The sequence below is a fragment of the Ziziphus jujuba genome, chromosome 10 (genome assembly GCF_031755915.1).
Source record: "Ziziphus jujuba cultivar Dongzao chromosome 10, ASM3175591v1".
Classification (NCBI taxonomy): Eukaryota; Viridiplantae; Streptophyta; class Magnoliopsida; order Rosales; family Rhamnaceae; genus Ziziphus; species Ziziphus jujuba.
This window is the reverse complement of record NC_083388.1, coordinates 17491306-17505000: the sequence shown is the minus strand read 5'-3', so window position 1 is coordinate 17505000 and position 13695 is coordinate 17491306. Positions and strand designations below refer to the sequence as shown.

Here is a 13695-nt window from a genome sequence, read left to right as displayed (position 1 = left end):
TTACAAGAATCTATTGTTTTTATCGCTTTGCATTGATGCAGCCTTTTGTTTTATTGTAGTTTTGAAAAATTGCACCTTAAAGCATCTCCACCAAGTTTCTTAAAAGTTCTAATTTTTAAATTTTATACAGTTCCATAAAAAAATTTGATGACCAAAATATCATTATTTATTTTTTACTCTTTTCCCTCACCTACTCCATCTCCTTTATTTCCCTTCATTCTTTCTCTCTAGTTACGGCCATTTCTATTTTCTCACAATAATTTATTTATAAATCCAAAATCCATTTATTGGAAAATAACTAAAAAAAAGAAAACAAAATCTGTTTATTTCAGATCATCGTTCTTTTTCTTGTTGAGGATGATCTAAATCTATACTGACAGCTAAATGCCAAAGTCTCTGAACAATGGTGCTCTTGTGTGATAATTCCATACTGCACTTTGAATGTTTCTTCAAATTTCAAATATTCGAATTCTAATTTTGCTAATCTTGAACTAGAATGCTATAAAATGGGTTCAGCCAAACAGTCTGGTTTGGTTTTGGGGCATGATACAAGATTTCTTTACTCCCATGATCTCTTCTTCACCAAGTGATTCTCCACCCGGCTCCTCCGCATCTTCTGCCAGTTCCCACCTTGAGTCCACTGTCCTCTGGTGTCTTCTTCTGGCAAAGCCATTATCCTTCACGTCTCCATCTACATGGGTGGTGAAAGTGGTGTCCCCCCCCCCCCCTCCCCCCCGCTTTTTTTTTTTTAATACAACATTTAATAACGGTATTATTGAAATTCAAAAATAATAAAACTGTAAAAAGTATTATGCAACAGTATCTAGCAATTCTCATTTTTTTATTCTAAGGAGTGAGAACCAATTTTGATAACTTTAACAAATTAAATTAAAAAATTTAAAAACAAAGTGGGATTTAATTCTTCAAATATAGAGATCAAAACTCACTTTGTATATAAAATTTTTAATGCATGCATATATTACACTAACAATTTTCTATGCATAATCAATATAATTTTATTTGATTTCTTATATATAAAGAGTATAAAAAAAAAAGTTATTTTAAAAAATTATGCCGTTTAAAGGATTGCAATGCTCTTGTTAGGATTTTTTATAATAATAATTAAAAAAAATCCAAATCCTTATTTAAGCGTTTTTTCAACTTTTTGGTAATGATTAGGTGCTTTTCATTGTAATGAAAGTGACATAAAAAAAAATCACTTCCAATTAAAGTAGTAAATAATTAATTATTATCATAATATTTTTATAGAAAGTTTAAACATTTGTTTACAAAAGCTATTAAAAAAATAAAATTCAATGAGATTTGTTTTTCGTGTTTGACGTTTGCAGTTGGGAGGAAATGTGGGGTTGCAATTATGACAGGTTGATCCCAGGCTCTACCCTCTCCCTAGTATTTCAAAGATATATTGTAATTAATTTTTTATTTGCAACAGTTTTTTATGTAATAGTATTTCTCTTGTCTTGTCACTATCAAATCTCTGATTTGCGTTCATTCTATCTTGCACCCCATTGTCTAAATTTTGGCAATATGTATCAGACAATCATAAAAATTTTAATGTTTCATCATATTTGTTCACTTTTTTTTATGAATTTTTATCCATTTATTATTACCCACACACGCACCAAAAAAAAAAAAAAAAAAAAACTCCTTTTATTTTAAGAAATACCATTTGCAACCCTAAAATGGCGTTGTCATCATTTCGTTTTATTATTTCCAATAATTTATTTTACAAAGATATAAAAATAATATCCACATTTTATGTCTACTTTGTAAAACGTATACTTTCCAACCCGATTCATAGATTAAATAATGAAAAAAAAGCATTAATTTCAATTTAATATTTCTCATAGTTGAAGAGAATTACATTTTGAACTTAATTTTTGATTTTCTGATTTTCTTATTAACAATAGTTAAACTAATTAAAAGATACTAAATCGTAACTTTGGAATCTAAAGCATCTAAACTGTGACAAATATATTTTACTAATGACGAAGTGAACCATTAGTTAAAAGAAATTAAATTGGATTAAAATATAACAAATTTAAATTTAAATCATAATATTTTTTGAACTTGAAAATCCAAAATATAATTAAAAAGATAACAAAACGATAAATAGAAATTGAGTTAGTATAGGCCAGGCCCCCCGTTTAAAGGCAAGATGTTTGTGTGAGTGTAATTATTTTAATAGTGGGTGTAGCAAAGTCCAAATCTAAATGGGGCCATACGGCTATTAGGGTTTTCAATTTGTTAGTACAATTTTGTTTTCTTGGTGCTCAAGAATAGACATGAGTGTCGGTCAAAGTTTATTTTATTTTATTTTATTGTTTTGGTGTTCAAGCATAGCCAATAATGTTTTTCAAAAAAACAAAAAAAAAAAAAGTACAGACAATAATATCAGTCAAGTTTTTATTTATTTATTATTATTTATAAATAATTTATTTTCTATTTTTAGGTGTGATGTTAGTATGTAATTTATCAGCTAAAATTAACTATAAGCATAAATTGAGCCAGTTCTATTTGATAATAATTTTTTTTATTTAAAATTAAATACTACTTGATCAGTAGATAAAAAGAATCAAATTAATTATTTTTTTGAATTGATTTTTAAGATTTTCTATTTATAAAAAGGGATCTCAAAATATTATTGTTATTATTGGTAGTTTATAAATCAAGTAATTTATATAAAAATAAAATAAAATAAACAAATGATAAAAAAAATATTAATAAACAATTGTTTTATAGAATTACTTCCTACCTTACCGACTCTCTTTAATCTTTATTATTATATTTTGTTTTCCGCACAGGCCCAGCCCATCTACGCAGTTTGCCTTCTGGTGAGGTCTGGATTGTTCTGCTGTTTCGTTCTCTTTATTTTCGCCCTCCCACTCTCTTTTGAAGGAAAAACAGAGAATAGCGGCATTCTTCGCACTCGGTGCACATTAGCAACTTGACCTCCATCGCTAACATCATCCACCAAAGCAAAGCAACCGCCATTCCAACTAGCTCTTTTCCTCTCCTCAGGTGTGTCTCTCTAACCTTTCAAATTCCTGTAATTTTCGTTTTTCGATTTCTCTCCAAATTTGTTTCTTTTAATGTCTTTTCTCTGCTTTTAGTTTTTGTCTGTGTGCGTATATTAGGGTTTCTATTAATTTGGGAATCTTTGGTTTTTGAATTTGATAACTCATATAATAATGTTGGTTACACTTTGTGTTTACTCTAAGTCTGGGTAGATATTCCTTTGCCTTTGTGGTTCGCATTTGTTAGCAAATTTAATTTTATTTATTTATTTATATTTTTTTTAATTTTTGGTGGACTTGAAGGTTAAAATAATTTACAAAATATAGCTGTATATATATTTTTAATGGGTGTATTTTTCATTTAGATTTATTAGGGCATGTTTAGGGTGATGTGTTGTTACATTTAAAGCTAATACCTAGCGGGTCTTTTCTGGGTTGTATTAGACAGACTAGAGAGCAGAAGGTTTGGTTTAGCAAAAAATTAATAAAATGCAACGGAAATAAAAAAAGTTAGGGCCTGTTTACAAAATAGAAAACTGTTTTCAAAACCAAAATACACCTGTTTTGCATCAGTTTTCAAGAATAGTTTTAGAAAACAAATTAAAAAAAAAAAAAATAAGAAAACATTTCACTGTTTTCAAAGCCACTGTTTTCACCTTCACCGTTCACACCCGATAGAATATTCTCTGCACAAAGTAAACCAAATACCGTCTGAGTCCTGATGGCTGATGTCCTCCATGGTCCTTCTTTCGATAGTAACACCACCTGAGCGACCTGAGAGAGATGGGTCACCCTGAGCCTGGACTCCACTGATCTCTCTGTACTCTGTTTCTACCCTTTTTTTTTTTTTTTTGTTTTTTCGTTTCTTCAAAATTTGTTCGAGTAAGAAATCCCCATCTACTTTTTCTTGTAAGTTTTTTAATCCATTTTTCCCTTTTTCTTAAATTCTTTTAATTATTTGAATTTTTTTTTTTTTTTTTTTTTTCTCCCTTGGTTCTCATCTGCCTACTACTTTCTGGTTCGTTGCTTAGAGTGTGTGGGAAGGAAAAATAATGAAATAAAGAAAGTGATTTTGGTGAATTTGGAAAGAATAAAAGAATTATGGTTTATGAATTTTCTTTATATATTTTTTGAAAATTTTTTATTTTTAGCCTGTGGGTGTTTGTATTTCTCTCATTTATGATTTATGTATTTCTTTGAATCACAAAACTGCAAGTGGTACATTTCATGATGGCGATCTGCTATTAAATCAGAAGGGTTTGCAGCTCATATCTGAAGAAAAGGAACCTCGCGTGAGTTTGTTAGAGTTCTGAATCCATAAATGCGATGTGTTGTGTGTTAGCTGATTTATTTTATTGGTTTGTGCAATCTTCTCTGTCTTTGTGCTTGTGAAATGTGTGTGTGGATTATTTTCCTTTCTGTTGTATGCGTGGACTATTGTCCTTCGATAGTGATGCTTGTACTCTGCAGCTATAGTTTTTCTTGTATTTGTGAATGCTGCATCTAATTGTATTCACATGACTGTCGGGTATGAGTTGAGTTGGGTTTATGAACCGGGAAAACAGAGTTTGCCTATATTCCTCGCATGAGTAAGAGATTCCTACTGGCTATAATAGCTATATATATGTGTGCGAGAGAGAGCGCATAGCAGTGGTAGTGTTTGTCGGACAGGGGATTACATGGATATACATATCTATTTGTTTTAATTTCCAACAACTAAAATAAAATCTGTCAGTGGCAGTCAATGTGAACATGTTAATGCCTTGGTGGTTGATAAGGATATGCTAGTCTTGTTGCATTGAAAAGGTACATGGTAGTAACCATGCATTATGTTTGACATATAACAAAATATATTATAAAAAGACGACCAATAATTGTATAATCTAGTCCCCGCCCCGAGACAAACAAATTTACCTTTTCCCCTTGCCACACCCCGATTTGATGGTAAATCCCGACCTCATTATAGTTGGGACCCCAGCGAGACAGATTATAATGGGATGAATTGCCATCCCTATATTTTTGGGTGCCACGATTATGTGTAGAATTGAAGTTGATGTGCCTTGCCTTCATAAAGAAGTGTTTGTTCTTTGTTTAATATGCAAATATGATGCAACTTTTTTCTTAAATATTTTATTATCAAGTTATATAAAAAATTTAAATGCTAACACCATCATGCATGGATATGTGTATCATAGGTGTATTCAGGAACTGAGAGGTTGTTGCAGAAAGCATGGCTAAGCATCACCCTGATTTGATTATGTGTCGGAAGCAGCCAGGAATTGCCATTGGGCGGCTTTGTGAGAAGTGTGATGGGAAGTGTGTTATCTGCGACTCATATGTGCGGCCTTGCACTCTTGTGCGAGTTTGTGATGAATGCAACTACGGATCCTTTCAGGGTCGATGTGTTATCTGTGGAGGAGTTGGAATTTCTGATGCCTACTATTGCAAAGAATGCACACAGCAAGAGAAAGATAGGGATGGATGTCCTAAAATTGTAAATTTAGGTAGTGCAAAAACAGACTTGTTCTATGAACGAAAGAAGTACGGTTTCAAGAAAAGATGATAAAGCATTGTAAGAAAATGTGATTAGTGCTATTATTGCTATGAATATTATGTACTAATACACTTGGAGAATGGATTTAAAAGGTGTTGCAAAGATGTTGAAGGTCATGATTTTGTATGAATATTATGACTAATATTAGAAGAAGAGCTGATAAAGTATTAGAAGAAAATGTGATTGATGCTATTATTGCTATGAGTACTCTGTACTAATACCCTTGGAGAATGGATTTAAAAGGTGTTCCAAAAATGTTGAAGGTCATGATTTTATTGCTATGAATATTATGTACTAATATCCATGGAGAATGGATTTTTACTATTATCATCATATATGGCTTTAGATTTTTCATCGTTTGTTTACTTTTCGTATCCAAAATTGATGTTGTAGTGGCTAAACAAAGTTGGTATATGTTTTGAACTGGATTTGGCCCAAGTTTCTCTTCTGAAATGGATGCTTGGGTGCATTTAGATAATAATTTGAAAATAGTTTTCATTGTGATACTAATTAGCAGGTTCGTTCTGTTGAAGCTGCAAGAATTAAGCTGATTCATGATGGCTGTTTAGATCGCAGATAGTGTTCCATTTTAAAATTCGTGGAATTACAAAGAGCTTATTAGTGCTTTTAGCATTGTCTAGAATTATTCCTTTAGTTAAAAATAATGATACAGGTAAAAAGTTCTCCCGATAAAAGTTTATTTATTTATTTAGTTGTTTATTAAATGGATGCGATAAATAACAATTGAAAGTTCTATACCATAAAAATAATAAATATTGATTGCTCGACTTGAAATTGTCAATGTGTATTCTGGAGTTAAAAGGAAATATTGAAATAATTTGAAAAAAAAAATTGTGTATCATTTTAGGTTTTTTTTAGAAATAGAACAAAATGCATTTTAATACTTTCTATTTTGATCATTTTTTAGTTGGTAGCGTAAAAAAATATTTTTATATATAATATTTTTTATTTTTTAAAAATTTATATACTAATTCATATCTGTTAATTTTCAACAGAAATCGTTAAAAAAATTATATATCATTATGTGACCTTCAAAATTAATTTCTTTTTATATATTTTTTTGATTTGTTAAATTAATTTTTAAAAAATTAATTTAAAAAAAAAAAAAAACCTAAAACTCTAAACTGCATCGTTTTAATCTAAAACAAATTGTATCTCAGCCATCCATCTCCTAAAAAATTAATTTAAAAAAAAAAAAAACCTAAAACTCTAAACTGCATCGTTTTAATCTAAAACAAATTGTATCTCAGCCATCCATCTCCTTCATCATCTTCATCGTCGTTGTCTTCTTATGTGCCTCACTGCTATACCCAACCCAAGCTCAAACTAAATCAAATTCTTTTACAAAGGGAGTTCCTATCTTTGAGTAAATCATCCCAGGTCCTATTCCCTTATCCCTAACATATTAAGCTTTAAATTAAAATAAAATAGAACAAAAATTGTTCGATATTAAAGCCCGTGTCCATGGTGGAAGCGTATCCAATATGATTATATAAAACAGATCTGGAGGTTTTGTAGTCTAATGCTCTGGCTTTTAGGGTTTATGTCACAGCAGAAGAAGAAGAAGCTTAGAAAAGCTGGAACAAAGCTGAAGGTTAGGCGGACACCTCATTGTTCATGGTGTTTCAATAAACCCGGAGGATCATCCTCATGGAGGAGGTGAGGGGCGCACGATATGAGGTAGACCTTCGGTGTCACCTTGAGGGAAGCCCACCAAAGTTGGATGTTGGGCAGGGGTGGGGCAACACCGTAGATTTTCCATGGTTTGTCAGGTGTGTCGGAGAGAGGAAGAATCTCGGCAAGACTGTTGCTAACATTACCAATCATGCCGACAATGGGGGCTAACACTGTGGTACTTGGCCGGAGCATGAACAGAGATTCGGAGAAATAGAGAAGGAGGGGGTTTGGAAGGTTTTAAAGATTGTTTTTTTTTTTTTTTTGGGCTTCGGGTATTTAAAAATTTTCAATTTTTGAACTAGTTTTTCCTTAAAAACTTTTTTAAAAAAGATAAAATTATTAAAAAATTATTTTATTTGGCACGTGCAACTCACAACTAATTTTTAACAGAAATCATTTTGTTTTAACAGATTAGATAGTAAATGGTATTATCTGTAAAAAAAAATTTTTACAGATTCAGAACAAAAAAAACAATGAAAGTAAAAAGTATTGAACTGTATTTTGCCTTAAAAAATACTGTTTTTAAAAACTTTGATGGATAGTTCTATGATGTTATAAAATTGAAAAAAATATTATATGTAACCATTAAGCTATGTCATTTATACAATTTTCACTAATCACATAAAAATAAAAGATGTGGGTCTCAAAGTAATTGTTGAGTATTTGCTTTTGAATGACATATAAAAGTATACCGGAGTGCGCTAGAAATTGGTATCATGTAATCAAGAAGATTATAGCTGAAAAAAAGAATTATGAACAAATAAATTTCATTATAACCCTGTTATTTTAAATTTTTTGAAAAAATATATTTCTGTTTTGGAAAATTTCACTATAACCTTTATATTTCGGTTTAACCCTTCATATTCTTTCAATTTAGCCTCTTTACTAGTATTGTCTTTTATTCATATGTACAAATAACCCGCTAACAAACAACTTCATTTTATTTCTTAACCTACCTTCTTCTTTTTTTTTTTCCACAACATCTATATAAATGAAAACTAAATAATAAAAAATTATAATTGTTACTTTGGAAAAAAGTATAAATAAATGTGAATATAAAAGGATAAATTCGTTATTTGTATATAAAAATAAGATGAAAGGTTAAAAATGTTTTTCTGTATAGAATCCATCGGTAGACTAATAGTTTGACTTTAATATGAGCTAAACTTAATAAAACTAAAACGAGATGGGACCATACTGAAAATTTTCAAAATAGAAATGTATTTATGAAAAAGAAAAAAATATAAATTAAAAGGGGCTGAATTGAATCACCAATAGTGATAATCATGGTTGTTTTAAATATATAAACACACACAAAGTCACCGTCATAATCATTGTGTAATTTTGAAGAAGCGCTAGTCAAGAACAATACCGTGATGCCGCCTCCCTTAGAAGAGACTGCCAACAGCATTTCTTTCAACCCTAATATAATGTTTTGGGCATATATATATATATATATATACACTAATTAATTAATTAATTAGTCATGGACTTTAATGGAGGTTTGGGACCAGAACCATATACGTGTTTCAACTGGCTTATATAATTTCAGCACCCGCTTTGTACGGTAATGACAAATTAAAGCACTTTGTATGGTTATGACAAACCGAAATAGCTTACTAACCATCCAAAGCAAATTTTTAAGGTTGGATTTTATCATTAGTCGGACAAAAATGGGGAAAGAGATTTTTATCTTTCCCCAACTATCTAAATCAAGTCTCATTAGATTTCCTGCATCCTAATTCTCTCACTGGTCGGTCTTATTAATTTATATAATATTGAACTGATGCATATATATATATATATATACATGTACATATATTGCTCAAAGTACATGCCTCTTATGATAACATTAACAAGAAAGGAGAGAGAGAAAGAGAGATTTTAGGCTGAAAATGGGATTTTAAGTTCAAATCCTTGATTAAGAAAAGCCCCAGTAACCCAAAGCTTCAAATTTGGCAAATTGATGATCAGGTCCTGGTCCCATTCGTTTACCTGTTTTAATTGAATTAGACACAAACAAAACAAGAAGTACTCATTTAGAAACAAGAATAGGGAAGAATATTCATATATAACAAATAGAAGAAGGAAGTTAAAATTAAGCTATAGTAGCTATAGATGATGGAAGGCTAGCTTACTTTCAAAGTAAATGTGAGTATAAATCTATCAGAAACTGTGGCTAAGTTTGCGCTCTGAACATTGAAGCTCGTAAGAGATTCAAGAGCCTTGTAAAGTGATATAGCTACTCCTTCTCCATTGTTGCAAGCAACTTTCACATAAAATCCTCTCACCTCTACTTGAAACATGTCCATCTATGTACAAATATATACATACACATCATGGTTAATTTATATGTTTCCCAGAACTTAATTTTTATTTATAACTGATATTTATGATGAGTTTCATGAACCTGAAAGATATTCTTGGTCACTAAATGTTTGGCATCTGCAGCATTCCTCATCTTTGTATTCTCTCTTGATTCTTGATTTCTTTCTGCTTCATTCAATGATGCTTCAAGCCCTGCAATCTCAGCTTTTAGTTTCTTAGCCTGCGCTTGCAAATCTTGTACATACAATACAGCATCTCCAATTATGGAGGCCTTATCCATCTGGAATACATTCATATGTATAACCAAATTAAGGAATTAATTATTAAATCATATTATATGATTTAAAACCAAGAAGCTAGCTAGGTTTAATATAAATTGGCTGAAACTTTTATATCATTAGTAAAAGTTAACAAAGATACGACTAATATTATATATTATTAGTCATATTCTCTCAAATCTTATCCAAAGTCCTAGATAAAAAATTTGTTAAGCATTCGCATTCATATGCACTTATATGCAACTTTTATCCCCTTTTTACGTCCTTATTGGGACAGGAATGCGGATTCTGGACTTTGAGGCATTCTTGGATAAGAGAATTTATGTTTATACATATCGTACCTTGGTTATGTTAGGAACCAAGGACCGCAATGCATAGAGCTTCTCCTTCATCCTTCCCCTCCTCCTCCTCTCTGAAACCAGAGTTCTTGACCGATCAACCTTGGGCCGCTTTCCGGTATTTGTTGTTGTTGGAGTTGTTGTTGTGGTGGTGGTGGTGGTGGTTGCAGACGAAAATTCCTCGCCATCATTCTCGTTGTCTTCGAACACCAAATCTCCACCATCGTAATTTGGTAAAGTAATATCGAAAGAAGTTGGATCAGAGAGTACCATTTTTGCATCGAAACCGAATATGCCTTCTGGGTTTTGACCGAACTGGCCGTTATCAATGAAACTGCCATTGATAAGCTCGTCACAGTCGAAACTAGCAACTGGGTCTTCATTTTCTGATCCACGGATTAGATCGATGAACTGATCGAACTTAGCATCATCAATGAAATCTTGTAACTCGAATTCGTTGTTGTTGGTGTTGTTGAAGGAGTTTCCAGCTTCCAAATCCATAATCATCCAAAGTTTAAAATATGTTATGGTGGTTCGAGATGGATATAGCTAGCCCTATATAATATATATGTATGCACACGTAGAATGTTGTCATGATTCATGTAAGATATCTTGTCTGTGTGAACGGAATCTAATGAGTTTATTTAGTGACGTTTGAAGTGAGTTTTTAATATCAAATTATGAAAGGGGTTGATAAGGGCTACAACTTACATGTGGTTCCCGAAAAATGAGTTGGTGTTTCTGTATATGCATTTCAACTATTAAAGTATTTCTGCTTTGTCAGCTTGCTAAATGGTAACTTTAATAATTTGATTATTCTATGGAAATTCAAATTGATGACAGTCTTGACGGAGGGAAACTCAACATCAATAGAGATACAAAACGTATGTAAGGATGATTTCTCTTATGTGTTATTTTATTTATAGATAAATTTGAGATAACTATTATTTTGCTTTTCTCATATTTCTCAAAATCCTTATTAATATATACTTAAGCCACCCTTTTCCATGTCCAAAATAATAATAATAATAATAATAATAATCCTATTCTATTATTGTTTGGTTATAAGATGATAAATTGTACCTTTATTATTTTTTATCTTTTACAAATTGGAAAGGAGAAATTCTAACACCAAATAATAAACCTACAATCCAGATGTTATTACCAATTGGCTATCTTTCGCGTAAAATTTTCAAATAGAAGTTATTCATTTTCTGTGGAATTTAATACATTTTTCCACATTATATATATTTAACTTCGATAAGAACAATTTTTTATTCAAATTAATTATAATGTGTAAATTGTTTAGGATTACTTTGTATCATTGGACAATAATCTTGAATTCAAGTGAGTAATGCCCAAAAATAAATTATAAATATTTAGCCTTAACACCAGGATTTTGATTTTCTTCTTTAATTTTGAATCACATTAATAATTGATATTTAAAATTATATTTATTAAATTTTAAATCTTTTATAAGGTTTAGTATGCCATTAATCTTTATTTAATTATTTTTTAGATTTTCATCTTAATCCTTGATATAAGCTTGGTTCATACATGTGTATTTATATATATATACACACACATACATATATATATATATAGATCCCTTCAAAATAAATGTACCGTACATTAATTTTTATTTTAGTATCTAATTAAATTAAAGTTGGCTTTCTCAGAGGAAGCCATTAGTTTTACATATTCATTGATTATTTCTAGGTCATCTAGCAACTAATACAAACAACTTTCAGTACAAAGATTTAACTATCATTTATACTTAATAATTCTAAAGGTAATGATTTAATTAGTGGTGTGAAAAGAATCAAAATTAGCAGACAATGACGTGGAAACTGGTTCATATTTAAATTGTGATGGTTAAGAAAGCTACAAATTGAATAGTGTGCTGGCTTGGCTCCCCCAGTATTTTTGTTGGCGTTTTAATTTTTGGCTTATATCCAAAGTTAATTTGCCTTTCTTTCTTAATCTCTCTCTCACAAATTTATGGGCATATATATGTTAAAAACTATAAAGATGTTTTTGTATTGCGAGGACACTCAGATTCGAAATCACGATCTTTAATATTGCTTGAACAAATAGTAGTTTTATCCATTAGATTGTGCTTGATTTTATGTATAATCTATTATACATTGTATGTAATGGGCTGCTAAGATTAATGTTCAAAATTTTCGATATTGGTGGAAATACTAAAAGTTCAAAAATGTAAAAATTTTCATAAAAATATTAAAAAGTATCGAATATCGATAAAAATTTATAAAAAATGATGGAAATTTATTTAAAAAATAAATTTTTTTGTTAAAACTTTAACATTAACTTATTTAATCAATCAATTATCAAATTAATTATAAAAATTATAAAAATATTATATTTTCCTTAATCAATTTAATTTGAAGTAAGTCGTAACGATCATAAATAAACTATTATTAATAAAAATATACAATATATATATATATATATGATAAAATTATTTATTAATTAAGATAAAATAATTATTACAATTATATTATATTTCATAAATATTATCTCAATACTTAAAGAACTTTTAGTTAATTGAAAGTTATTGGTATCTTTCTCGTTTTTATTTTCAGATGTGAAATATGAAACGTAATTATTAAAATCTATGTCTTCTTAATAATTTTTTATGTAATTATTAATATGTCAACTATAAAGATATTGTATTAAATATAGTTATCCTTAATGTTTAATATAATATATTCTATCATTTTTTTTAAAATTTTTATTTGCTTAATGTTATTATTTAAATGATATCAATACCAATGCTATATAATATTGTATTTCCATGTTATTATTTTTCATTTTTATATAATCAATTATTAACTTGTAATTATGGAATTCTAAGAAATCCATCTTATAAAAAATGTATAATAAATATATATATATATATCTCACTTAAGGTTCAAAAAATTGGTATCGATGGAAATATCGAGAGTTCAAAATATAAAAATTTTTATGGAAATATCGGAAAATATTGAATATCGATAAAAAATTATAAAAAATGATGGAAATTTATTTTAAAAAATGAAAATTTTTATTAAAACTTTAGAATTAGCTTATTTAATCTATTAATTATCAAATTGATTATAAAACTTACTAAAATATTGAATGAATGTTATATTTTTCTTAGTCATTTGATTTATAATAAGCATTAAATACCATAGATAAATTATTAATAATAATAATATATTAAAAATACATATTTGATAAATTTATTTATTAACTAAAATATATAAAAAGATTATTATAATTACATTGTATTTCATAAATATCATCTTAATACCACATAGAACTTTTGGATGGTTAAAAATCATCAGTCTCTTCCTCATTTTGATTTTGAGATATGAAATGTGACAATGAGTTATAAAAAGATGTATCTCCCTGATAATGTCAAATATAATTATTAATATGTCAACTATATATATCTT

General features: G+C 29.2%; 2 protein-coding genes across 3 annotated transcripts; one reads left to right on the top strand and one right to left on the bottom strand.

Moving 5' to 3' along the window:
* The first annotated feature begins 2849 nt into the window (after positions 1 to 2849).
* On the top strand, positions 2850 to 5946 carry LOC125421145 (PHD finger-like domain-containing protein 5A). Of its 2 annotated transcripts, XM_048469059.2 has the most exons (3): positions 2850 to 3042; positions 4255 to 4330; positions 5234 to 5946. In XM_048469059.2, the coding sequence occupies exon 3, from the start codon at positions 5269 to 5271 to the stop codon at positions 5599 to 5601; it is 333 nt and encodes a 110-aa protein (XP_048325016.1). In that variant the 5' UTR covers positions 2850 to 3042; positions 4255 to 4330; positions 5234 to 5268; the 3' UTR covers positions 5602 to 5946. The 2 variants fall into 2 exon arrangements, with proteins under 2 accessions (XP_048325016.1, XP_048325015.1); XM_048469058.2 differs by lacking the exon at positions 4255 to 4330 and having other exon boundaries at positions 2855 to 3042.
* A 3102-nt stretch (positions 5947 to 9048) lies between these two features.
* Positions 9049 to 10754, bottom strand: LOC107411424 (transcription factor FER-LIKE IRON DEFICIENCY-INDUCED TRANSCRIPTION FACTOR). The gene is made up of 4 exons (XM_016019005.3): positions 10238 to 10754; positions 9701 to 9898; positions 9429 to 9602; positions 9049 to 9285 (listed from the first exon to the last, which is right to left on the bottom strand). The coding sequence occupies exons 1-4, from the start codon at positions 10739 to 10741 to the stop codon at positions 9175 to 9177; spliced, it is 987 nt and encodes a 328-aa protein (XP_015874491.3). The 5' UTR covers positions 10742 to 10754; the 3' UTR covers positions 9049 to 9174.
* Positions 10755 to 13695: the final 2941 nt, after the last annotated feature.

Excerpts from the sequence above, each read along its gene's own strand:
- LOC125421145 (XM_048469059.2), top strand. The coding sequence starts at position 5,269 with ATGGCTAAGCATCACCCTGATTTGATTATGTGTCGGAAGCAGCCAGGA.
- LOC107411424 (XM_016019005.3), bottom strand. The coding sequence starts at position 10,741 with ATGATTATGGATTTGGAAGCTGGAAACTCCTTCAACAACACCAACAAC. Across the intron at positions 9,899-10,237 it reads TGGTTCCTAACATAACCAAG|ATGGATAAGGCCTCCATAAT; the intron begins GTACGATATGTA and ends AATGTATTCCAG. Across the intron at positions 9,286-9,428 it reads TACTCACATTTACTTTGAAA|GTAAACGAATGGGACCAGGA; the intron begins GTAAGCTAGCCT and ends CAATTAAAACAG.